This window comes from Manacus vitellinus, unplaced genomic scaffold (genome assembly GCF_001715985.3).
Source record: "Manacus vitellinus isolate BGI_N305 unplaced genomic scaffold, ASM171598v3 scaffold_22_pilon, whole genome shotgun sequence".
In the NCBI taxonomy this organism is placed as follows: domain Eukaryota; kingdom Metazoa; phylum Chordata; class Aves; order Passeriformes; family Pipridae; genus Manacus; species Manacus vitellinus.
In genome coordinates this window covers 6710577-6738562 of record NW_021939632.1, presented here as the reverse complement: position 1 = coordinate 6738562, position 27986 = coordinate 6710577, and the positions used below count along the sequence as shown (strand labels likewise).

The window sequence follows — 27986 nt, the reverse complement described above, 5'->3', positions numbered from 1 at the left end:
AGCTGTGGTTGGATAGAGGGACAACTCAGGGCTGGTATCCCCATGGTCATGTCAATCAAATGCAGGAATGGCGCATAATGTGCAAACAAAATTGTGTTGGAGACGATGACACAGCACCTCTCCCTACAGAAAAGGGCAGTTGCTCCCTGAAGATTTGACTAGAACCTGGGCTATAACTTTTCATTTAGTTCAAAGTCTTCTGTACTTCTAAGTGTAAGCATAATCCAATGCATATTTGTACAGAAACTGGTCATTTTCTGAGACTGACATATGTAGAGTTGCACTGACATAGTTTATGCTTTTGAAGTATGAAAGAACTCTCTCTGGAAAGAAACTATTAAATAAAGATCTTTGCTGGAAAGAAACAGCTCATAGAGTGGTTGCTTTCCATCATATTCATTTTATACCAAAATTCATACCTCATTTCCCAGGTTATAACCTAAAGGGCTTCACACACCTCATAATCAATATCCAAGTGATCTGAATCCCCCTTCGTTCGGAAATGTTGGGTGTGCTTGTCCACTGTGAAGTTCACTTGTTTGTTGAAGCGTTCTATGAGAACCGAGTGCCAGTGCTGGTCATCCAGGAGGCTGCCCAGGGTGACAGATGTGTGGCTGTTACTGAAGTGCAGGTTGGAGTCCCCTGGAGTGGCATAGACAGGCAGAAGAGACCAGAGTTACCTCCAGGCCCTTTAACTGAAGCCTGGGAACTCAAGAGGAGAAAACAGCAGAGCTCCCAGATGCAAACTGGAGCTCTGCCCATTGGAAACAGCCCTTTCCAAAGATTGCCTTAGATTCTTTGGGCCTCTTATTCACATATATGTGTGTATGCCCACAGGCACACATTTTTTTTGCCTTGAAATCCCTGTGGTGAACCAGGAGGTGGTAGGGATGCTGCACCCACACATTGCCGCATGTGGGATAACTGCTCTGCCTTGTACTCTTGGTTCTGCCATGTATTTGAGGCCCCTGTGGTTTAAGAGCTTCCTTCACACAGCACCAAAATCTCCTGCCTAGTCACATTAACAGACCACTCCTGCCACTTGACTGTCAACTATGTGCTTTCTGTATTTTAACAAGAAAATTGCACCTGTCCATTTTCACAGAAAAAAAGAAAGGCACAAGTCAGTGAGGCAGAAAGAGTGCAAAGTGTTTTGTTCAGTTCAAAAACGTTCTTAAACCTGGCCCAGATCTCCAAAAGTATAGATCAAGAATCATAAAAATATTTAAGCTTTAACTCAATAATTTCAAGCACTCTTGTGTTTTCCAGCTGGCTACACATCTGAACACTTCAGAGCCTCTCATTGAAAGGGAGTATGTATCCTTTTTGATATTCCGGCAGAATGGAGAGAATACATGCTCCAACACTGCCAGGCAAGCTGCAAGAAGATTCAAGGGCAGATATCAAAACCCTTGCTCATGACATATGAATGCACACAGAGAACTTAAAATGGCTAAAACTGTATATTTGGGGCTACGGGTGAAGAAAAAAAAAAAACAACTCATCTCTGAATACGTATTCATAACAGTTTCTCCTTGGAAGAAGTTACATAATATAATTAAGAGTACTATATTCTTATCCTAATATGAAACATTTGTAAGAGGAGAACAAATCAATAGACTCAAAGATTCCCACATTCAGAGGTTCAGGTTGCAGCTACTTGGTCCACATAACATTCAAATCCCAAATCAAAAAAATGCTGCATTATCATTTCTACTCTTTGATGAAAAAAAAAAAAAGAAAGAAAACACAAATTGGAGACTAAACAATTAATGAGCTTATGTTAAAATAAAGTCCAACAGCTGTGGAAAATCGTTACTGACTTTTAAAACAAACATAATTAAGCACAAGGGGAAAAGTGCCTAACTCAAACCCCTCACTATGAGAAATATGAGTCATTAGAGACTGCTGAGGCCAGTGCCACGGGTCACCCACAGATGAAGCTTGTGAAGATTCTGCAAGAAGGCTGGGAGAGGGAGTATGATAATTCCTACTGCAGTAGCTCCTGCCACTATCGAAGTGCTTTAGTGTATTAATCAGGAAAAAAATCAAGCATCCTTTTACAGGGAGAAATTAAGCCAGCCTTTCATCTGTCACTCTTATCCAACATGATCATACGGTGATGGCCTTACAGCTATTCATAGTTTTCAGGAAGGAAAGTTGTAACAGTGTGCACAATCTTTCAACCAGAATGTTTTCATTAAAATTCTGTATTCTCAGCTCAGTTCTGAATCAATGAGTGAATGGAAAAAAATTAGACACAAACCAAAAATAAACCTTTTGTGCTCCAAATCAAACTTCCTGGGAATGCTATTCATAAAAATAATACACCCCCCCCCCCAAAAAAAAAAAAAACCAACAAAACAACAACAACCGAAAAAAGGAGGTAGGGAAAGAATCAGAACTTTTCATGGGTTTTTTTGTTGTTTTTTGTTTTAAATCGCTGCCTGAAAGCATCAGCAAAGGTCAAAAGTAGTCACTGAGCAGTTCAGCCTTGGTCAGCACTAGTCAGAAGAGCCAAGGTACCTTCTTGGTTCAGCTACCATGTCCTGCATGACATCAGTCAAATCTATTCTCTTTTGCTTCCTCTCTCAACTTTTCCAAGCGCTATTTTAGCCATGAGCTGTCTAAGGCATGTAGCATGTTATGTTGATGTCAGCTAGAGCTTACAGATACTGTCTAACAGAAACAATAGATTTATAAAAACAAACCAAGACAGTCCTTGTTCAGTAACATGCAAACCAATAACCCTAATTACCCTTACCCAGGTTGATGTGCAAGGAGAGCTTCCCTTTCTGAAGTTCCAAGGTAATGTAGTCTCCACGCTGTCCTTCTCCATGGAATAAGACTCCATCCCCCTGCATGCTCTTGAACTTCAAGGAAACCACATCTTTGAATGTGCTCATAAGCTTCTGATTGAACCTGTAGAGAAGTGAACTTCTGCCATCGAAGTCTGCAATATCTGACTCTGGAAGAAAGAAAATGACAAGGAGGGGCAGCATCAGGAGAGGGACTGTATTTTTTTCAGAATCTTTCAAAGACGCCTTGGAGCCAGGTATTGTCATAAGCATTTATCCACAGGACATATGAGTTATTTGGGCAACCACAGCTCATCCATTTCCAGTCCTCTCCCTCTCTCTGGGGAAAGGGAACACTAGGATAAAACCAGAACTCCTCTGTGTTTGCCTTCCGCATGCAAGACTTCTGTCTCATTTAACTTTTTGGAACATAAGAGGTGCCTTCCATCATATTCAGATTTTGAGAGCATTCCTTGCCACGTTTGCTGTTCATGTCAACTACATTCAGAATGTTATTCATTAGTTTAAACACTTCAGTACTCACTCCACTTTCGTAGCTTCACAAGTGTCTGTTGATCTGGTCCTGCATGTCAGCCATGACTGCACCCATCTCTGCACTCAAATAAGCATTATCTTAGCCTCTGAAGGTTGGCTGCTTGCTTGTGATGGGCATTTATCAACCATGTTTCTGCATGCAAATTGAGTAGGCTGGCAGGAATAGTCAAATATCAATTCAAAAGCTTTTGAAAGGATTTCATGGGAAGTGGGCATCTAAACTGATTATACACCTTTGAAAATCACATTAGAAACATATTTTCCCCTTCTCTCAGCCTCTAAAAACCCAATCACTGTGGTAGGAAACAAACCTTCAATTCCTCAATTGCAATTAATATTTTCTTTGGCAGCAGTAGCCGGCAGTACTCTCTTCACTTTATAAAGTGGTCTTTTAAGCAAAATGTATTTTTTAATAAATTTCTAAGATATATATGTGTATATATAACCAGAACATTTTAGGTACCTTTAAATACTTTTAATTAATAGGTTGTATACAAACATCTGACATACATAAATTCCATTCCAATTTCTATCCAACGGCAGTTTGACACATAAAATACCTACTTGTAAATGATAACTTTGTCAATTGGTATTTCCTGTTGTTAAGAAAAATATTAAAAATTAATAATGCCAGACAATGAAAAATCTGACCAGAGGTTTACTAAGCCACATAACTGCTGGGATACATGCACAAAGACAAATAATACCTTCCTAGTATCCAAGAAGAAAGAGCATAGACTACCTTTTTTTTGCAAACCACATGTTTTAATGATAACCCAAAACTATGAGTTTTCCACTTCCTTCTGAAAAATAACTGAAAGGTCCATACAATCAAGGATTCCATTCAGCAACTGTATTGTGATTAAAGTCAGTGATTTAAGTCACCTAATCTCCCTTGAGAGTTCTTCTGTCCTTTTAGGCATTAACAGTAGTTTTATCTTCTCCTCTTACAAAACAGAAATAATAGGACCGGGGGGTGGGGTCACACTTTTTTTTCCCCTTTTTTTTTTTTAACTGGACCAAAATTTAAAGAGGTTTGCAATTAAAAACTATTATAAGCTCAAAAAATAAAACACCTGTTAATGATTTGTTACCATGGAAACTACCATCAAAAACTTCTGCCTGTCAGTATGACAGTTTGTACAGAAGTTTGATGGCACACTTACAAACATTGCAGGGAGCTCAACATTTAAATTTGATGCAAAATTCTGTGACTCCAAAACTGACTTCATTCCAAATCAGAAGGCAACTGATTATTTTTTACGAGAATAAAACTACAAAGAAACTAAATCCTGTAGAAAGTTCACTCCAGAATAAACTAAGACCAATTTCTTATCTGTGATGGTAGAATTGTAACATGCTGTTTAGCATAATTTGTGGAACAGTTTCTAGTTTAGGAAGTATCATGAATATTCATACCATCTGCTTTTATTGTTTTTAACTTCTGAATTAGGTGTTCAGAAACTGCTCCTTCAGAATTTCTGATTTCTCTCTATTGACACCTTGAATGCCAGTTTCTATAACGGTAATTAAATTTTTAGTTTAGTTTTTTATGAATTTCCCCTAAGTACATTAAATGCTTCAATTTGTTTAAAGTAAATCACAAGTGTACTATAAAAATGGTTCCATCTTAACACAGGCAGGAGTTAGGAAATAGCTTATAAAGAATTTACAGTCTTTGATTTCCAGAGCATTTTGCAGTTAAAAGTTGATTTTCCTCCCATCTCTCAAAAACAAAGATACTGTAAGAGTAAGGGTGCACTGATTCAATGTTGCCCTAAGAACAGCCCTTATTTCTTCTTCTTAAGATCCAAGACTTCGACCAGTCTCAATTCACACAGTTCAGTCCGTGTTCTTAACTCTCCACTAAGGCACAGAATAATATGATTTCTTGAAGAGCTCTACTACTGACATTTACAGGGTATAACACAAAGGAAAACCTGCTTCTGAAAAGTTCTCCTCCACTAATTATCTGTTGTGAGCACCCTGACCAATAAATAGCCCTGAATGGGAAGATGTCAGATAAATGCTAAAGATGTCAGATAAATGCTAATCCTGCAGGGAAAAGTCGTTAGTGGCAGTCTACATGACAACAAATCTTTGACTTCTTGTTAAAACCAGCCACTCCAGAAAACCTGCTTAGTGTTTACTTAGTGTTTATTTAGTCCATGTATGTCCATAATCCACTTGCAGCAAGAAAATGAGGATCAGAAATGTTTCAATTTTCAGAAAGACTGTAGTAATAACAAACTAAAACACAACATGTGATTTCATTCTGCACTGCCTGCTGGCTTACTTAAGCTCCCTGAAGACAGATTTTACTCAGTCTGGGTCTTTTCTACACTGTCCTCATCAACAAGGCTGTTGACAGGCTGGGAGCAATATGAGAGCATAGAGTTTACTTGTGCAGCAGTCTGCTCCCAGCAGAGAGGTCATTCATACTAAAAGAGACAGTCCTCTTAGTGATTTTGGAAAATGTGAACACTTACGTAGCAAAGATATTCTACAACAGGAATAACTTTAGGAACAGTTGCCATGCGAGATAAGAATTTTTGGTCTTGCACTTCCACCGCTGATTTAACTTCTGGCAGAAGGGAAAAGGACTGCTCCTGGTCTGAACAGATGTCTCCTCTGGCCGGTCATGGCTTACTGGCTTGAGTGACCCCAAAGCAATCTCTACCTCCCTCTCCAAATCCCTCTCAGACATGCAACCCAAGGGATGAACATGGAACACGCACTTCAGAGGTGACTGCTCTGCTATGCAGCTTTATCCCTATCACAGATCTATGCTTCTTGGTAAGCAATTGTTTGGGTATTTACCTTATGCATTTGATTACAAACACTACTTGTCAATGACAATGAGATGTTAAGCAGTTCTCCGCAATGAGTTCTTTTCCATCTCATAGGAAGACAAAGGAGAGAATGGAAGAAGGTGGGGAAAAAAAAAGAAGAAGAAAAAGAGAAAGAAAACAGATCCAGTAAAAATGCCATTTTATCAAAAAGCACAATATCAGATCATATTCCCTAAAGCAATGACAGCAAAATATGAGAAATCAGAGTCCTGAACGGCAAATGAAGAACTTTGCTCTCAAAAGCAAAAGACACCGTCTCACAGCCTATCATTGTTTCTTTCTCCTGTAGTATCCCAGTCTATTAAGTGAACATACACCCAATTCTGCTGATGCTGTTAACCAGTTATAGAATATGATCAGCATCTTCAATGCAGCTATATATCTTATTCTATAAAAGCAATTGTGTCAGCAGATTTTTTTTCCTGTGCTAAGCTAACAAGACTTTTCCCAAGTATAAAGTTATACTTGTCACCCCTTGCCACCTCCAGCATCAAAAGCAATTGGTTTGCCATTTGTCTGAGCACATCCTCTGCTGCAGCTCTGCTTATCTGTTACAATCACACTGTTGAACCAACTACTGCAAAGGGACAGCTTACACACACTTCTGCATGGAACTTTCCATTTAATTCATCATAAATCCTTTTCTGAACAAGAAACATCGATATGTTTTCAGATCAAGGTCATCTTCCTATTTCAGTACCTATTTTGAGGATGCAAGATGGAATCTTTACAGGAATTTTTAATAAATGTAGTTAATGTTCATTTAAACATATGCTTTCTCTGTAAGAAAGTGTACAACAATTAGCACATATTATCTGTGAATTCCAGCTTATATGAGGGTCTTGGAGAGCTTTACTCACAGGAACTTTGATCTGTATAGGATAGAATCAGGCATAATTACAGTCTGAGATAACTTTACTGTTAAAAACATGTTTTGTATGCCAAATAAACAATGTCAATTGGCACCCAATTAAAGAGTGAAAAGAAAAAGGGAAAAGGTTAAAAGAAAAAAAATAAAGCAACAAAGCTTGTTGTTTGACAGGGAGGTTTTGAGAATGAATTCATAGTAAATTGTTTCTAGCACGAGCAACAGGAGCAATAAGCAATGGCAAGTGCCATCACATGTTAAGTTAGCCACTTTGGCATCTAATGCACATAGCATGATTCCTCAGTTTATTTTGTTGCTGTGTCCTGGCAGAACATTTGGTGACCTACAAGACCTGATGCCTTCCACATGCCCCCTACAAAACAGTCATCACTGAGAGCTGCATTTGCAAAAATTAGGACAAGATTGTGTTCCTGGGACTTCCTGAGCAGAGGGCAGTCACACACAGAAAACACAGATAACAGAGCCTTCAGATGCCACAACACTGTCACATTCACCTAAAAAGCAGCAGTGAAGCCACAAAACTCTCCTACAGCTGTCAGCATCTACTCAAATATGCAAGGTCAAAAAGGAGCTGATGCGAGCAGAGACCACCCAAGGAACCACATACTATTTTGCACACCCTGGTGTATCACAGCCAGGTGCTCAGCTGCATGTTTGGATGTAGTTTCAGGGTTTAGCAGATGTGCAGCACCACAAGACATTCACATAGTCTAATCTGCCCATGTCCCCAGACTTCTGTTACAGCCAACCAATGAATGCTGCCATTCACACAAAAATGATTTTCAGCTCACCTGTAAATGAAAACTATTTCTGCAGTTTTCTGCCCCAGATATCAATAAAAAACAACTTTGTTTTCAGACTGAGTGTTGTGTTTCAGAGGCAACTTTTGCTTGTAAGGTGGAATGGACAGTAGGTAGTCCAGCATCATCTGAATTTCACTTTGCTTCTACAACCAGACTTAGAGGCAGAAATGACCCCACAATCACACACGTACATTTGTGAAAAATTTTATTCACGTGTTCTCCATGAACATATTCTCATTTTTACCTCACACTTTAAGACTGCATCCAAAACTAAAATGCTGTGGTAAATCCTTCCTTCAACTTCAGTGGACTTACAATCAAATACTCAGTGTTTTTTTACCTATAAAAGCCTTTAAGTCATTCCAACAGCTCAAAGAGAATTGGGCATGACTGGGAATTAGGCTCTTACAGATGGACCTTCTTTCATATACATACAGACACTTGCATGAAGATTGTGCACATTCAGGATAGTTCTTTAAGCTCAGTTTCCTTCCTGGCTTGTTCAACAGCCTGTCTCTAGTAATTTGGGTTTTGTAATTTTTAAAAACTTTTTTTAAGATTATTAATATATTTCTTGTGCTAGAATTGAACATGGTGAATGAGTCTGTGTGCTATCAACAGTACATTACAAAATGCAGTTACGTAAGTGCAGCTCAGGAGCAGATATTCTGTCATTATAACACTAAAGTTGACATTTTATAAATGACCAAACATCTTTTGTACAGTGCAGTAGTGTCTGGGTTAGAAATAGCCAAGATGGTGAAAGCAAATCTTGTGAAACAGGTATTGCTTGTCCTATGCAATTTGCCAGAGAGAAATTTGAATGGCACATTTATATAAATGGAATAAATATTGCAACACTCTGTAAAACTTTTATGAAGCCCTTTATTTCTTTTCTTTAATCTCATACCTTAATTCTGCACAAGCACTTTTATTTCCTGTAACTGCAGGGTACAGGACAAAGATAAAACTTAGATGATAGCACAAGGTAATTCAGCCTATGAGTGACTCTGAAATCTACTTTGTATCATATAAAATACAACTGATGCGACATGAAAGTAGTGCTCCTGTAGTATATCACATGGACTAACACCAGAACGAATTCAGCCACAAAAGTTTCAACTTGCAGTTCAAGTTCTATTTGTTCCTGGTCTGTTTGGGCTATACTCTTAACTGCAGAGATTTGGGTATCATTAACAGAAGAAAGCTCTTGAAAAGAGATTAGATGGCAGCTTTGAAATTGTCATCAAGGGCAGTTGATTTTGAATTATAGGTTTCAGTTCACATATTCACTGGTTCACCTGGAAAAAGTCTCTTGCCCTAATGACAAAGCATCTAGACCAGGTCTGTACTTAAATGATAGCCTCCAGTGCCTGAGCATCAAAGTAAGTGGAGAAGCAGCATTTAAAAGAGGCCGAATGGATCTTACAGACCTACACACAGACCATAACAAGGATCTTCCTGTGAAACCCTGTGAATCAGTCCTAAGATCTGAGTGCAGTGATGAGGCCACTAAGAGTCCTGGAGCTGTGTCTCTGTTCAGTGGGATCATGTTCATTCATTCATGGCTAGGCTTTGCGAACAAAGGCTTGGGAAGGGCTTTACCCACATTTGCTACAAGTGCGCTGGTGGCTAAAAATGCCAATATGAGATAGACAGGTCTGGTTGCAAAAGGCACAGCAGAGGGACTCCTTAGGTGGTATCGTGAATCAAAAAGTTTAACAAACTTTTCTCTTTGATTCTGCTCAGATGAATTTGTCTCCCAAATATGTTTATGCTTATTCTCTCACAACCTCTCTCTGCACCTGGCAAGAACAGATAAGGACTAAGCTAAATGAGGAGGGGCACCAGTACAATAGTGTCAAATGATGGTGACTTGTGCCACACCACAGTGAAATTACTGGTAAAACGCTGTTAATTCTCTGAACTCTCCCCCAGCAATATCTCACCTGTCTCTAGCAGTGTCTCAAGTCACATTTGACCATTTCACAAATAAAACTAGAGTCACCTGAGAAATAAATACCAACTGGACTTGTGTTTCCTCATGTGTGAACTTCTGTTTTGCTTTCTTTTTCTTTACATTCACACTATTCCATGGTGACAGGTCATACATCTGAAGCACTATACCAAGACATGTTGCCAAAATGCCCCACGGCAGACACATTTATAGGCTGCTCCAGAGCCCATGTGACAAAGCACTACAGACCATGTCTTAAAGGATCATCATCACATGGTGGCCAAAGAAAGTACTCATGCAAAGGCAGTTAGAGCAGCAGCAGATTTCTCTGCACTCTGGAGCTATGAAATCATCAGCCTCAAATACAAGTATTAGCTTCACAATCCACAGCACTTCCCTCAACAACTAGTTAACGTGCCTTAAAAACAAAACTGAATAGTTTAAACAAATATAGCCCTACAAAGATCCCAATTAGCTTTGTGTCCTCCAGTGGGGTGGGAGGTTTTGCAGCATCTGACTGCCTTGCACTTGCAAGAAGCAGCAAATTGCTCTGTGGTGGGCTCAGCTCTGAGAAAGCTTCAGCAGCTGAGCTTGATGGGCCTGCACATCCCGGAGCAGAAAGGCAAGAACAACTACTGAAAAAATTAATGATGTCAAATGCATTTCACATTACATTCTAACTCATAAAAATTGTACTGCACTCTTTCAACAGCACTACCAGCATCAACAAAAAGCTCTTTGAGAAAATGTGGGTTAAGATGTAGCCACTTACTATAGGAGCAGCCGAATGCCTCAACTCTCAGCCCTATCTGCCCACCAACATTCCACTTCAGAGGGACGAAGCGCAGGAAGCGAGCTTTCATGGAGTGCAGCAGCTTGTGGTGAACCACACTGTCAGCGTTGCTGTTCCCTGTGAAAACCTGGAAGGACAGAGAGCCTTGGTGAGACATTTAGCAATGAGAAGTGAATGCAGCACTCTGAATTGAAGCCTGTGAGCTGCCACCCCTCTTCTCACCTCTCAGTCTCACTAATTACTCAAAATTATTTAAATTGATTGTCAAGTTTTCTTCTAATTGCTGCATCTCTTATGGAGGGAGGGAGACAGCAGCATGCAGAGCACCTCAGCACAGTAGGGGGATGTATACAGGGAGTTACAAAAGCAGGCTGTAGATGGGGATGCTACAGAAGGTGCTGCACGATTTATTCCAGCCCAGGATATCCCTGTACATTATAATACTCCATTATAAATACCCAGAGTCCCCTCAGCACAGTGAAGGACAAGGCCAGATTTAGCCTTTGGTGCCTTCGTGGATAGCAAATGATGGTCACAAGCCACTGAGGTTGTCCACAGCCTGGGAAGATGAACAGAACTGTGTATATATAGATATTCAACAGAAAACTCAAGCAAGACACAGGAAGAAATGAAAGCCTGAGTCAGTACATTTGACTGTGTTTGTACCTGAGAGAGTTAAAGCTTCCAACAATAGTCATTCAACTTTTTTACTTACCTATTTGATTAGTTGCCTGCAACTGCAAGTCAAAATTAATGACCCTATTTAGAATTATCACTTAACAAGAGTAAATTCTCTCATGGATGAAGAATAACCAAGGGATTGCAAAGACAAGCCTTAAGACAAACATCCAAGCTGTATTCCTGCCTGAATAATTTTCAGTTCACCTTTACACCCTTACTCTCTAATATTGGCCCAGGAATATAATAGACTTCCTGCAACCTTCAGAACATTTGAGTAACTCAGTTAGGACTGAAATTTTGCAAAACATGAAAAACAAAGACAGAATTTACAAAAAAAATAATCTCACAGGAGAGCTATATTTGTAAAAGAGGTCCTTTGCTTTGTAAGTATAAAATTTCATCACAAAAAGTTGTACCAGTTTTAAATGTTTCTGCAGTTCAAAAACTGGCACCATTCACTTACATAATGCAACTGTGACCAAAAATTGGAATAAACCCATTAAAGAAGACCTACAATTCATTTCTGATGGCTGAAGGATGAGTTAAAGACCTTAGGGGTTTCATCTCCACTCAGAAATAAAAGGACTAATTCCCAACTGTTTAAATATTTACTCAAATGAAAGCATTCTAACCTTTTTCCAAATGTGTATTACAGATGGTGTAAAACTTCAAATTCAGCGTATTCCTTTTTTAATAAAACCAGCATTCAATTGTTTTATTAGAACATTATCATATATATATATATTCGATAAAAAAATATCCTGGAACATTTCTAAGGCACAATCCTTCAAAACCATACCATATTTATTTCATTTCAGCTTAAAACCTGTAATCTGGGAAAATTCTCTTATACATACAAGAAGCCTTATTTTCCACCCAGTCATGAATATATGCAAAAGACTGTATACATCTCACTTCCTAAAACATTCTTTGCATTTCATTGCTGTTATTGCTTGCCTCTGAAGAAGAACAATTTTACTGAAATGATCTCTCACAATCCCAGATATGTCAGTGAAGGGCAACCCTTCAAAACATGTGATCTTGTGCTGGTTTTGGCTGAATTTTCTTCATGGTAGCTTGCATGGGACTATACTTTGGATTTGTGCTGCAAACAGTGTTGATAATACAGAGATGTGTTAATCATTGCTGAGCAGAGCTTACAGAGTCAAGGCCTTTTCTGGTCCTCACACAACTCGAACAGAGAGAAGGTTGGGGAGGCACAGGAAGGTGTTCCTCTTCTGTTTGCCTGTGGGTTTGTGTCTTCTGCTTTACCTATTTAACTGTCTTTATCTCAACCCACAAGCTTTCTCACTTTTAATCTTCCAGTTCTCTCCCCCATCCCACCAGAAGGGGGGGGAAGGGGGGAGAGTAAACAGCTGTGAGGGGCTCAGTTAATGGCTGGGGTTAATCCATGACAGACCCATAAAATTATTTTTATTAGGAGATTATCAGGTCAAAAAGAGCAAAAAATTTGGCTATCTCAATTGTCCTCAAAGCTTTGCTTATCCTGCACCTCTACTTCTGAACTTTTTATGCACAAGAACTTGTTTTCTGCAAGTATAATGTAACAGTTAACTAATCTCTCACCAATTAAGCTCAGTTATATAATTAATTTTTTTAATGGGGATTCTTGCTGATCTTAATTCAATTTTAACCACATACAGCAGTTTAACAGCTTTGTCCATCGGATATGTTTTGAGGAGTGGCACGAGTAGCACTTCTAGATGTTCTGAGCTTACTCATACTGCTTTCACATAGCAGCCAAATTCAAATGACAGCAGAGAGTCTTTCAGAGTTTTTTTCCTTATATTTCAAGTGAAAAATATTGTTCTTCTTTGTAATGAAATTGTCAACAGAGAGTAAGCTTCACAGTCAGAGCTGTGACAGTGCTCACATTTTTAGTAAGACAGTCATGGATATATAAGATGCATGAAGTGGAGTGTATGGTTTTCTGTTTGCTCTGGAGGCTCAAGTTCTTGGAATCTTGTGATTATGTAAAAGTCTCATCTTTCATAAGATAATAAAGAAAGAAGAAGAAAGAAGAAAAAGAACAGAGGGGGAGTAAAGAGTTTCCAGTCCTCCTATTGTGAGGACTGGATTGCTTAAAATGCAGTGACTAGAGTGCAAGTAAAGGTGAGAATTAAGAGTCAAAAGAAAAAGTACACTTTAATACAGCAACACTGTGAAACAAGGGTCTGTGTTGTTTTTTTTTTCTCATAATCCTCTCATTCACAAGGCTGTCAATACTGCACATTGCATGACAAGCCCACTAGGTAATAACTTTTTGGTAAATCCCAAAACATTCTGGGAGAAACACCAAGTTGAAAAAGCTCATTACCGCCAGATGTATCTCCTTGCAGTTACAAAGTAATGGGAAGTAGGTGATTTAAAAATACCACTGTGTACCTAAAAAGCCACAAATTCCTGCTTAAGACAGATAGGAATAGCAGTCCTTGTCAGCACACAGAATGCTGGGATCAGTGGCCCCTGGAGACTACTGGAAGACCTTAGAGGCAGTTCACAACTGTAGCTGTAGGTAAGAGCAGTCTTGACACCCCTCTGGTTGGGCAAACCAGCTGTAAAGACATTTTTTTGCAAAGCTTGTGCAAACTGCACACTCAAGCAAAAGGCGTGGGAGCATCACCTCTATTTGCAGACACAGAGGCTGTCCCTGCCTCCAGGCAGACGGAGTGTCCAGCGCACTTCAGGGACTGCCTGTGCCATCAAAGGAGGCTATGGTTTTGGCAGGTAAATCTGACACAGCTGTACCCCACCATTTGCAAGCTGCCTATCTGCAGGCATCTGTGCTAAGTAGTTTCCCTCAACACCTCAAAGAAGAGGCAGAATTACCCACGTTCAGCCTCCAGATCAGTTAACTCCAAACCTGATATGCAAATATGTAAAAACATCTTCCGACATTGAAACAGTCACATTGGTAAAAATAAACTATTCAGAAGTCTAATACATCCCTTACAGCACTTTTTCTCAAGCTTCTCTAATAACCAAAAAGCTAATGACACTTTAGGAGGAAAGAAATCAATAGGCAATGCTGTATCCATTGATCTGCACCTATGAGATGGTTCTGTGTGCAGCTAGCACACCCCTGCTTGCTGCTAACTGCTGGGCGTGACTGTGTATGCCTCTGGGATCGCTTTGATTTTCACTTTCAACTCCTACTGCTATACAGATCACCTTCTCAGGCTTTATGGACCACCTGTGGGTTGTAGACCATTGAGTGAATAACAACACCAATTGTCACAGATGATCACTTGAAAACTTAGATCCACAGCTGACATAGAAATAATCCATCCATTAAAGAAGATGATACTAGGATGCAGTACCAGATTTTGTAGCCCTGGAGGTTCAAATATTGATTAACAGTAAAGTTATTGGTGAGAATGGCGGAAATATGTCCTCTTGAGAAATGGCCTCTATTACAACTTTTTGTTGATAAAAGGATTAATTCCCAGGAACAAAAAAACAAACATGCAGAAAACAAAACTTCACACCATTTTCCATGCAACACAGTTGCTCTGGGAGGGAGCATAACACTGAAATTTATGTCTTTTAACAAGCCCTGCACACACAACAAACTGATGATTTACCTGGGAAATTCTGTTTTTGGCATTCTATAGGGCTTATAAATCAAAAAAGCTCCATTAGTGCCAAATGTTGCCACCAGCTTCTTGAAGGCAAAAGCTTTTCCCCAGTGCCAGTGGCTGCAAGGTTAACAGTTTGCCATGGGCAGGGCTGCCTCAGACCAAGCTTGTTTCACAATGCCTGGCTGCACAGTGCTCTGCTGTGACACAAACCATAGCACCACAGTAATATTTTATGAGGCTTTTTTTATGAGCCAGCAAAGGCAGGTCCCACTGGCATGAAGAGGTGAGGTAAGAGCAGCTGCAGTGGTTTGGAACAGGGTCCAAATAGCTCAGTGCTGCCTCTTTGGCAGCAGCTGTCAGTATGTGGGAAGAATGAGAATGAGACAAGCATGTACAACACTTTTCCCAGTGCTCAAGTCACCTAGCTCATGGATTACAGTGAAGTGGAACGAAATAAAATTCCAGTTTAAATGAAAAAGAAAACTTTCAAAAGAAGTTTAAATCTCAAAACAACCGTTCTTCCCTGGAATTTGCATGCATGACTCCCTCAGGAAAAACAACAATTCAAATAAATGGCCTATTTTTACAACTCTCCCATTCAAAGGGATCCCAAAAGCTTTCCAAGTGCAGCTCAGGAAATGTCACGCGACTGCGGTGAAATATGACAGTTGTTTGATAACCCTGCAGACACACATTTATTTCTTTTTACCTCATGCATTAATTCAGAGCTATGCCAGATCATACCAGTGAGATCTGATGTGCTTTAGACTGCCCTTTGGCCAAACTCGTAGATTGGTCTCCACCTTCAGACAGACAAGTGGAAATTGGGTGCAAGTAAAATGTCTGCTCATGAAAGCCTAATCAATTCAAAGGACAGGATCGGAGTCAGGACTTAGTCTCCCTTGCACGAACTCTCTGCACACCAAACAGTAACTTATTTACAGAGCTGCAGAAGGTGGTTCCCATAATGGCTCTGCTGAACACATTTTGCTCTCCCACTTTGTTAGGCAGGTAATGGGATGGGTTCAAAATGAGTATGCAAGGAGCAACATCGGCACAATCATCAGCCCTGAGCGGTGAGCAGGCAGACCTGAGGTTAACTATCTTGTAGGGGAGATATTTTAAGACATATTGAAAACTCTCATTTCTGCCCAAGTAACTCTGATGAACTGAGTTGAGGGAAAAAAATAATCTGATTATAAATGTGCAGAGGGCATATAACACAGATGTTAGCAATTTGCAACATTTCAACCTCCAGTAAAAGAAATACAAGCACAGAAAAGAGCACTCCACCTTCAAACCTCACCTGTGACATCACAGTATGCTGCCTCCAGTGCCTGCAGAAAAAGGATGGGAGCACACTTAATTCAAGCTATCCAGAGCTTAGTGAAGGAACCAAAGCGAGATAAAAACCAGCTAAGCCTGTTGTAAATCCCAAAACTGCAGTACTTAAAGTAAAACAATGTCATTCTCCCCTTTAAACTTTCTTAACAGTATGAGAAAGATCAGGAGCCAGGAGTTTACACTGTGATAGAGAATATGCTTCTTGGTGATCACCTCCCAGGACCTCCTCAAGTACTTGAGTGTACACGCAAAGAAAACATGAATTTTCAATGAAGAAACAACATGAAAATCTGAAACTAAGTTATAGTATGGGTCCTACATCTCTGCTTGTATGTGTGGGAAGAGATTGGATGCTACCACAACAAGGTCACAATACAGCCACGAGGGCACCATACAGAAATTCAGCAGCCTCTGATTTTATTGGGATGCTACAGGGTTTCTTTTCATGGAACAATTATACAGCATCAGTGCCTGTTTGCAACACTTAAGTGTGGACAGGTTTGTGGTGACTTTTTGTAACAATGAAAATTTAAAAATACATTCAGACTCTGCTGCAAAATGAAACTAGTTGTCAGTTCAGACAATTCTAGAAATATCCCAGCTCTGACTCAGCCCAGCCCTAAAACACAAAAAGATGTAAAAACAAAAATACAACTTCGAAGCCTAAATGTTTTGGGATTTTTTTACATTTCACCATGCCTACACCCTGTGCATGCCAACAGTGAAAAATGCTGCTTTGCTTATGTAATGGAAAAAGTCCTGCCTAATACATCAAGCTAGAGCTGTTAATATCTTGTCATGAAGAAACACAGTGAAATGGTTTTGCTGTCATCTCAATAGCTCTGTGCCCAGACTGGGAGCTGCTAAAAGCTCCACCTCATTTAGAGAGTGAGTTAAGAGCAGCTATCCAAGCACAGGGGTTCATGACAGGACCTGGTCCCTGGGAGTTGCTGTCTTTCAGCATTTGACCTTTAAAAAATCCTTTTGCTGTTAGAGGGGGTCAGACCATGGGGAGAAGGAAAGGATGACAAGGAGGACTGCTCAGCTCCTTGAAGAGCTGCAGTTTAGAGCTCTGTTTTTAATACTGTGCAGCTACACTTGGCACATGGATTCTGTTTTCCCACCTCTCTTTCTCAAAGGACAAGTTATATTTTGTTTCAGTGTTCTTTCAACCAACATCTAAAAATTAAGTACATTTTTTACTTTGAGAAACTCGCCTGCTTAGGAGAGTCAATTGGAGCCTTTTCTACTGATTCAAGCAGGTTTCACTCTGAGCCCAAGAGGAAACAGCTGTCAGACTGGTCCAGGGACCAAAAGCTGGAGGGTGGGTTGTGTCCTCAGCACATCAGTCACTTCTGAGCATCTCTTTCTACTTCATGTTTCTTTCCTATTAATGCACCGTGGTCTTGATGACAAAAGGTAACCAGTCATTTCTGGTTAACAGCCTTCTGAGCGGAGTTGCTTGTTTCCAGATTCATGTTTTAGCTTCCAGGTTGAATATTATGACTCCAGCTAACCTGAAGTCTATCCTACCTTCATAAAGAGAAGCCTCCATTCTGCTTATGTTTCTTCTTTCTTAACAGCAGCTACATTTTTCTCTCTGAAACATCCATCCTTGACAAGAACCTCAGAAACAATATCCCCTGGCACATTGTCAGAGCTGCTATTAGGGATGAGCAGAGGGGAAAAGAATACAAGAGGTACCTGTCAAAATTATCCTCCCATAACATATTATCTGAGTAAGTGATAGCTTTCCATCTTATCCCTCCACCCACAAATGGAAAAAAAAAATTAAAAATTGGTCTAAAAAGAAGTAGTTTAACTTCCCTATACAAGAAGGATTGCAATAAATGGCTGCCATATGGTTGATCAAGCAGGAGTCCTACTGGGATTGCATTACCTTTGTACTTATTGAGGGGCTGACTGCTGTGCTCCACCAGTGCAACATCCACCTGAGCATTAGTTAGTCACCTCTGAGCTACTGCCATTTTCTGTAGGCAGCAAGGTAGTCCAGCGGAGAGAAGATGCAGTAATGTGGCAGGGTCCATACTCATTCATCACTTCCTTGAATAATCTACTCAAGAGAGAAGGTTATTTGCCGCTAATCTACCCCATTACACTGCATGCATACCTTTCTCTCTGGTTAGTTACTTTCCAAATACAGGAACAAATGCCGTTAATAACATCATTAACCTCAGATAGATGGCTGCCCAGTGTAAACCACATTTATATTAAGGATGTTGCTTATTATCCTTCTGCTGACAGTTAGTAGAACTATTCACAGCTATTCCTATAAAACACATAATTTTTGCATTGTCAAAATCCTTTGCAAGCAAAACAATTTAAATTTTTTTAAAGAATATCCATTAAGACAATCTATTTAATATTTTGTTTTAAACAGGTCTGTATCAAACAAAAAAATGTGTTTAATGATTGTGACATTAAAAACATGAAGTTTCTTGGGTCCCTAATGGACAATGAAACATTTCTATTTAGCCCAAAGAAAAGGAAACAAAATGTTAGAGAACTTTATTTCTTTGTGTCTTTTTTTTTTAACTGTTTTGATTCACCCTTAGAAAATTCTAATTTATTTTCTTGCTTTGTTCAGCAGCACCTTTCCTTTCCACTTTCCAGTGGACAATTTGATCTTTAAACAGTTTGAATTAACATCAATCTATTTCCAGAGTCTATCAGACTGTATCTTGGCAAAGTCTGAGGTACTGTAGCCACCAGAGACCTTTCCCAATAGGCGGCTTGGGTATGGTGATCTCTTCTGAAGAAAAGCAAATTTACCAAATGGATAGTATATGAGCTACATCACTTGACCTCAGAACGAAATAAGTCTCTGTCTTCTACTATTTACTCATACAGATGTAGCCCAAGTACCTGATCCAACCTGTACTTGGGCAGGTTGCCCCCCTTCTTCCCAGCAATAAACCCAGTGCAACTTCCTTACCCTACTGAGATACTCTTTGCATACGTATGTGAAGTTGCATCTTGCATAATTGCATTTCATTGATGGAGAATTGATCCCTATCTTTAGTTTTTGGAATCAGCTTTCTCTTTGGAGTACCTGAAGATGAAGCTGTTATTGCTGTTAATATTATCACTGCTACATAAATTAATAATAATAGAAGCAAGAAGCAGCAAAATTAAACCTGTAAATTACAAGTCTAAGCTAAAAGTCGGCAGCTAATTCCTGTTTCTGTTCAGCCTCCTCCACTTTATCTTAAAGGCAATCCTACATATAGATAACATTTTAAACTATATCACAGCAAGGATAAATATTTCCCTAGTACCCTGACTAGATTAACCTTAGCCAACAGACTGAAACTGCTCTTCCACTGCCAACACTAATCATAGATTTCAGCTGCTCTTCTGCATAAATCTCATGGAGACCTTCATGCTTTACATTAAATTAGTGGGATTAACAATGCAGTGAATGTGTTTATGTCTGGCAGTGTTGGGGAACTCTGGGACCCTTCCCTGTATTTAGCTTCATCAAAGTACATTTAAACAGCTAGTGCTGTACACGTGGTATCTCTCTGGTTATAATTTGCCAGACGGATCCAGCAAGATGACACCAGAGAGGTGTTAGTTCTTCCATGCAACAGTGACCTCAGATGAATATTGTGCTTCATTATCTTATGTTATTTCCCTGTTATAAAGTTGGATAGCATTTTCATTTGGATCAGTAAAGTAATATCCTGTGGAAGAAGAAAAACAGGAAGGCCTAATTTTCTCCAGTGTTCTATAATGCACTGAAATACACATACATACACAGATATCTTTTGCTATACTCTATGCCCACCTGCCCCATGGCAACATCCACAAGGAAGAAAACACAGGTTGTAGTTGTGGGCAACTGCCTTCTGAGGGGAACAGAGGTTCCAATATGATGGATAGACACTCCTCTCCAGGAAGTCTGCTGCCTCCCTAAAGCGCAGGTTAAAGACATCACCGGAAAATTTCTAGCCTGTATGGCCCTCAGACTATTACCCATTACTGCTCTTCCATGTGGTGGTGATGAAGCCACAATCCATAATTCAAGGGTGATCAAAAGACGCTTCAGGGCCTTGGGACTGTTGGTGAAGGAATCTGAAGCACATGCTACTTTTTCCTCTCTCCTTCCAGTTGTGGGCAGTGACATAGGAAAAATCAGATAGGCTTAGACCATTAATACATGGTTCCATGGCTGGTGACATCACCACAGCTTGAGGTTTTTCTATAATAATATGGCCTATACGACACCAGACTTGCTGGCATCAAACAGGATTCATCTATCTCAAAGGAGATAAAGGGTCTTTGCCAAAAGCTAGTGGGACTCACTGACAGAGCTCTACACTAGACTTGAAGTGGGAGGGAATAACAACACCCAAAGGGCTGGAGCACCTCTCCTACGAAGGCAGACTTGAGAGAGCCTCCTACGAAGGCAGCCTGGAGAAGAAAAGGCACCTAGGAGACCTTATAGCACCTTCCAGTAATTAAAGGAGGTTTGTAAGAAACACGGGGAAAAATTTGTTGGCAGGGCATGTTGAACAGGACAAGAGGTAATCATTTTAAACTAAAAGGAAATAACTTTAAACCAGATATAAAGAAATTTTTTACTATGAAGCGTAGTAAGACACTGAAACAGGTTGCACAGAGAGGTGATAGATGCCCCCTCCCTGGAAATTTTCAAGGTCAAGTTAGAGGAGGCTCTGAGAAACATGATCTACTTAAAGATGTCCCTACATATTGTAGGAGGTTTGGACTAGACAGAGGATAGGAAAGTCCCTTCCAACCCAAACTATTCAATGATTCTATATTTCCTTTTTCTCCTTTGAATAGGAGAATGTTCACGTAACAACCAAGATAACAGTTATCATTAAAAAACGCATCATAGACTGATCTTGTTGTGCCATACTCAAGATCTTCTTTCAGGAATTCCATCATCATGAAGTACACAAATATGAGGTTAGAAATAACAATGATTGTTTCTAAGGTTTGATATGCTCTGCTTACAAAAACACCATATAATTGCAAATTGGAAAATAATAACAACTTTTTGCCCATGTATTTCTCAAGACTTTTTTCAACCACGCCATGTTAAACTGCAAATTCTGCTGTGTTAATCCACCACGAGTTATACCCTGTGTTGGTATAAATCATTACTGCACCCTTCAGAGCAATGAAAGCCTGTTCGTGTACATCAGCCATAGTCCTGGCCTAGTGAGTTACATAGACTTGTCTCTTACCACAGGAGGGCTAAATTTAATCGACATATCTTCCTCCTACAAAACCACTACTGTAATGTTCGTAGCATCCTACATTTGAGTCTTGTCATTCCACTTTCACGTTGAGGTCCATCACTGAACCACATTAAATTAATCTCGAGGACACTAAAGCAACTTAAAGAAACCACTTCTCTTCCTTCTGCAATACAGTAAGATGAGCCTTTGGCAGGTATATTTGCAATGTCTTCCAAATGTGTATCCGGCCATTAAGTTTTGACCACACATTTCATTATGCTGACCACACCAAATAATACTCAGCAGTAGGCTCTGAAGATCGTGATGTTCTTTAAACTACAGCACATAAAAAAAAAATAACTTTCTGTTAGTGATCCAAGAAGGAGGTGGTCTGAATTTCTGACTCTGAAGTGTAGATTTTGCATACATACATAGAACACCTGCGACTGTTGTTATGGTAGGACACATGGAGTCATGATACATTTGTCAGGTCCATGATCACAGTAAGTCATAAATAAAAAGTGCTCTATAACTTTTCTTTTATAAATTTAAAGAGGATGGGAATTTCTCAGTGAGTTGGAAATTTCAGGGCTTGTAAAAAATATTTCAAAATGAGCATAATCACTGTGTGGATAAACACAAGGAAAGGAATGTGGAAGTAGTTCCTTGCAACAAGAGTAGCTTCTCTGCAACTGCAACAGAGGTTTCTGTAAATGTGCAAACTGGGTTCCATTATGCTGGACTGCCCCTAGGACCTTCAATAAGAGTTTCATTCTTGTCCTTTACCCTAGGAGGATCATCCTAGGGAAACTATGTCTTCGCATCCTGTAACAACAAAATATGTGCTGCTGATTTACACAGCAAGATCACCGTTTTTTAAGAAGTTGTAATAGATCTCCCGCAGGAAGGCAAACAAAGACTGATAGTTGCTATCCTCTGCTGTACACCTCCTTTTAAAAAGACAATAACAAAAAACGAGATATGGAAATTTTCCTAAACCTTGCATGCCACACCATTAAGTTTAGGAGCCTCACTTGCCATTTTAGAAATGCAAGTATATTAAGAAAATGAATTTATTTCTGTACAGACCTGTAGCCATCACTTACTTTAATGGATACTTTTAAAGAAATCAAATCAGACTTATAGCTTAAGTGAAGGGAAATAGTTTAAATTAAGGCAAAAATAGAATTATATTTTAAAACATCACATCAATAATTTCAACATAATGCCTCTTGATACAAATTAAGAGGCTGCTCTAGTCTGCACTGGTGTGGTCTCACCTTGAGTTCTAGGGGCAGTTTTGGACATCACAATATGAAAAAGATATCAAGCTATTAGAGAGAATCCAAAAGAGGGCCAGAAGGATGGTGAAGGATCTGGAGGCGAATACATAAGAGGAGCAGCTGAGGTTGCTTGGTCTGTTCAGCCTGGAGAAGAGGAAACTGAGGGAAGACCTCAATGAAGTTGCAACTTCCTCACTAGGGGAAGAGGAGGGGCAGACACTGATCTCTTCTCTGTGGTGACCAGTGACAGGACTTGAAACAGCATGAAGCTGAGGTGGGGGAGGTTTAGGTTGGATATAAGGAAAAGGTTTTTCACCCAGAGGGTGGTTGGATACTGGAACAGGCTTCCCAGGGAAGTGGTCACAGCACCAAGCCTGACAGAAATCAAGAAGCATTTGAACAATGCTCTCAGGCTCATGGTGTGATTCTTGGAGTATCCTGTTCAGGGCCAGGAGTTGGACTCAATGATCCTGATGGGTCCCTTCTATCTCACCATATTCTGTGATTCTGTGATTCTATAAATTCGACAGTTCACTTTTTCAGAGTCCTCTTTTACCACACTTCTTGTAAGCTGCCCTTTCTCCTTTCCCTTCCATATAGTTTTCCCCTAAATCATAGCTAGGCAAACACTGAAAAACTAGAAATCTTAGAATTGTCTCCAATGGTACCAGTATTTCACATTTAAGTGTGAAAAAGAGGAAGGTTGAGGAAGGAGGAGATCAATTGGTGCCTAACAAGCTTTTTTCCTTGAGCTGTGAAATCTAGCACATGGGGTTCTTTTATTCTTTTTTATCTCCTGATCACAGGTGAAAGAAAGGATCCATGAATAGGATCCATGAAAGAGCTTGCTTTTAGAACAAGAAATAAGAACACCTAACGTTTTTTGCAAATATTAAGATGAAGGCATTGTGTTTAAGATGGTTTTCTTTTTTATCCTGAAAGCAGTATGAGTAGCTACACCTTGAAAAGTAACAAAGAAGGGAAGAAAGAAGTAAGTTTTTTTAGACAGCATAACCCACAGAGAGGAAAATTAACCTATTACAAGATTTCCTTTCAAATTTTCTGCACACAGTGAGGCCTGCATAATAAACTAGGTTAGGATATATGTTCACAGTTCAGTCTTCAAAGATGAGCTTGTTCTCTGGCAAACAGAGGAGAACTGTGAAAATACACAAATTTACCTTTTAATAAAGAAGGACACTGATACTCTCTTAAGTGCATCTGCATCAGTAATACAGTTTCGTGCACATTTTAACCCACCAGGTCTCTGCAGTGTAGCATTACTGCTCCAGACATCTGGAGCAGTACCCATGTAGAGAAAACAGAGAGTTAAAACAGCAGTTCTTTAAAACAGCATTAAGCCAACACATAATGACTAAAAGAATATGCAGCAATTCTGCAGGCTCACAGACCTTTTATTGTATGATATCCTTGGATAGTGTCAGATTAGCATTTTCAGAGTCAAATTTCTCTCTATGCTGGTGTTCATAAAACTTACTGAGGAATGAATTGTGCCAAATTCCTTAGTCTTGACTACAGAACAGGACAGAAACAGACAAAAATGCATGCATTTTAACCAGTAAAGCATGGTCTCAGGAAATTTAGGCAGTGTGTCCATACAGATCTCTAGGGTTATGTCAAACATACATGTGCTAATTCTGGAAGTCTAACTAACCTGGGTTATGCATTGTATGTTTGAAAATACATCCCAGCAGACATACTAGTGGAAAACAGCCACATCGAGGAGGCAGTGCAGTTGTAAGAATGGAGTGGGAAACACTGATAAAGGAAAGGTGCTATGTTTAAAAGAAAGATTAGAAGCCAATAGGGATAATAAGTTACTATTGATCATTCCAATATCTATATGGATTGAAATTCTTCCACATTAGTGTTAGACCGGGTTACCAAAAACAGGAGCACGCAATGTTGTTATTTCACAAAATGGTAGATAAGGCATTAAGAAAAGATTCAAGACTAGAGAAAAGAGGGAATCTTTTGTCACCTTTGAACAGGGAATGTAATCTTAAAGACCAAATTTTAGAAAACAGAAATGCATAATTGCTGGAGTTGATAGGCAAGGTACCCAACACATAGACACAATGTGTACTTTAGACTTATACAGCATGCAGGATAAAACCACTGCTATAAGGAGCTACTCTGCAACACTGGCTACATGGCATTCAACACACAAGTGCAGAGCTAAACACACACAAACAAAGAAAAACTATTCTTTTAAAGCAGAGATTAATTTAAAAAAATAAAATACATAAAACCTGATATTTACTAGAAGTTAAAAGTAACAACAGGATGAATTATTTTAAGAATAAGTATTTTAAAGTTGTCATATCAGAGATTTAAAATAAATCAAAACCACTTATTCTGAAAACATATTTCTTTAAAAGGAAAGAAGTAAAAACCATCTGATAAAATCAGAGACTAAGAGAAGCTATTTGAAGTAGGAAGACTTCCTTCTAAAGAAGTCACAATTAAAGGATGAAAATGGAAACTGGGATCAGCTCTGTAAATACAGAATACCAACAAAATGTAGAACTTTAAAAAATTGTAAGTCATTGCATATAAGGCATAAAAACCTGTAATAAATAACTTCTAAAACATGTGATCGGAAAAAAAAAAAGCTGATAAGAACTCTGCAAGACAGCCTCAAAAAAGACAAGGCCATAGCTCAGATGGTGAATTTATTCTTTGCATCAGAGCAGAGTAGGATACAGCTTAGAGTATTTCTAACTCTAAGCTGTTTTTGAGGTATGGGTGAGAAAAGTATTTTAAATTGAAGTACTGAATTAACATATAGAATGAACAGAGGAAGTCCACTAAGGTCAGTTAATTTTTTCCACAATATAGAATTGCTCAACAATTAGCTGTGACATCTGTCCTATCAAGGAAATTTACTTCATTACCAGAGAAACAGAAGGTGGCAAATACAGGAACATGTTTTAAGGGGCATTGAGACAGACTGCGATATCCGCATTCAAATAAATCCATAAATCAGTAAAAATTATTTTAAAAAATCAGAAAAAACAAACAAGCAGATTGTTATATAATGACTAAAATGTATCTTGTTTTTTAAGAGGGAATACAGAGCTCACAAATTTATCATTAGTTTTCAAAGGAATCAATTAATGGATTGATAACAATACAATTGCTACTATGCACTTGCACTTGTACTTCTATCAAGCTTTTGTTGAAAACCACTAAAAGAAAAAAAACAACCCAAACCAAGCTGATACATGACAAAAGGGAATGTGCCTTTATGGGGATCTAGTCTGATCTATGTTATTTCTGTCTTCCTAAGTGTTGTAGAAGGGAGGACAGCACTAACACAATTTTATAACAACATGAAACTTGTTGGCTTGTGAAAATAAAGGTTTACTGAAAGCTGCACACGAATCTGATGAAATGGAGTGATCAGGCAGTAAAATGGAAAATAAATAGGATCAGCAAATGTACTACAGCATACAGACAAAATCCTCACCACACACCCCCTTGGAATAGGTTGTAAATCCACTACTGTCATTCAGGAATCCTGAAAGCTTGTAAACTGTTGGAGGCAAGCATCAATTCTGGACTCGAAAATGGACAAAACCCCAAAGAGGTTATTGGGAATTGTGAGAAAACTTAGAGAACCAGCCATCCAGAAAGCATCAAAATAACATTATGTATTAACAGTTATGTGATTCCAACTTAAAAACTGCAAAGCTTTTGCCTCACCATCTGAAAAATATATAGTTGAATTGGAAAAAAATATAGGAAACAGCCACAAGGTAAGTCAATGTTATAAAACCTTTTTTGGAATGTGGAAAGATTAAACAGACTGGGATTTTTTAGCCTCAAAAAAATTATGTCTGAAGTAGAATACAACACAGAGCTTTAAAATAATGAATAACAGACATAGCAGGAGATTGGGGAAGTATTATTCACATTTACTAGGACATGAAAGCTAAACAACCAACATCATTTTCAGAATACTTGTGGACCCAGCAGCTTTTGTTTTACTAGGGGTTTCTGGACATGTGTTTTCTAGTCAGATTTTTAGGTCTGTCTCTACAAAATGTCAAATCTACTGCTAAATTGTGCTGATCTCTTCACCAACTCTCTAAAGAAAAAAAAATCCTCAGAAACCACAAAACTAATAAAATATAGAAGGTCTTAGATAAAGGAGTATATTAAGATTCATAATTATTCAGTGTCTCAGAGCATGTACTGACAGAAGAGTTGAAAAACATCTATTTCTTTTCCCCCAGTGAAATGTATTAAGAAAATTTCTTACTTCAAACTTGTGACATTTCATAGGAAATTGTGAATAAAAAAAAACAAACAAAACCCACAACAAAACCTCAAGTAATTTTATTTGTGGATTATTTATTCATTGGCTTATTTTCCAACAACTAGACTGAACAGGAGAAATCTGAAAAACAATAAAAATTTAATTTGATTTCAAAGTTTCTCCTTGAAAAATGTCACCAAAAATGTTCCTTTTCCTTGAATAAAAAAATCCCAGTACTGACATAGGTCATTTTTCAAAGGGAAAATTTATCCATAAATCGACTAGTCAGAACCAGGGATCTTAACTGCAAATTTATTTGGAAATCAAACATAGACCTAGCATCAGGGTCCATTAGTTTCCTTTCTTGCCCTCCTAGCTGTTCATCCTTACAAACTCTATCACCCTTAGGAACATCAGTAGCTACATGGACATCCATGTAACTTAAGAAAATATTTTACATAATTTTAAAGACATCCTGATTTTTCTGAATATATTCATTACTTTAAGCAGGCATTTCTGCCTCCAATTCATCCAGAATTAAAGAACTGAGCAGAATAATATTACTTGAATATTTTCACACAACTCTTACCAAAAAATTGCCTTAGGGTTGGACACACCCTGCAGGTGTCCCTGCTGGGGGTGAGGGTGGGGGGAATCCACTGGAAAGCTGCCTGCAGCCTCAGACCAGTTTGCCCAGTTGGCCCAGTTTCCAGCAGCATTTTATACCCTTATGCTTGCCAATGTGCACCAAAGTCAACTGCAAACATCTCAGCTCCCCCATCTCTGGAAGACTTTAATTATGCAGTTGTCCAGACAGTTCTTCCTGCAATACTCTCCTGGCATTCCTATCTTAGGACAAACCACACTGCCCCTCAGAGACAGCAGAAAGGGAGAGGTTACATGAGGGGAGGGG

The 27986-nt window shown here is 39.0% G+C and overlaps 1 protein-coding gene across 1 annotated transcript in view; it reads right to left on the bottom strand.

Annotated features, from left to right (window-relative positions):
* The window catches only part of CNTNAP5 (contactin associated protein like 5), a 279536-nt gene that overhangs the window by 142068 nt on the left and 109482 nt on the right, over positions 1 to 27986 (bottom strand). Inside the window, exons 4-6 of the mRNA XM_018072602.1 lie at positions 10627 to 10774; positions 2765 to 2968; positions 458 to 642 (exon numbers count right to left, since the gene is read on the bottom strand). Of these exons, the coding sequence (XP_017928091.1) occupies positions 458 to 642; positions 2765 to 2968; positions 10627 to 10774 (537 nt within the window). The remainder of the gene's footprint in view (positions 1 to 457; positions 643 to 2764; positions 2969 to 10626; positions 10775 to 27986) is intronic.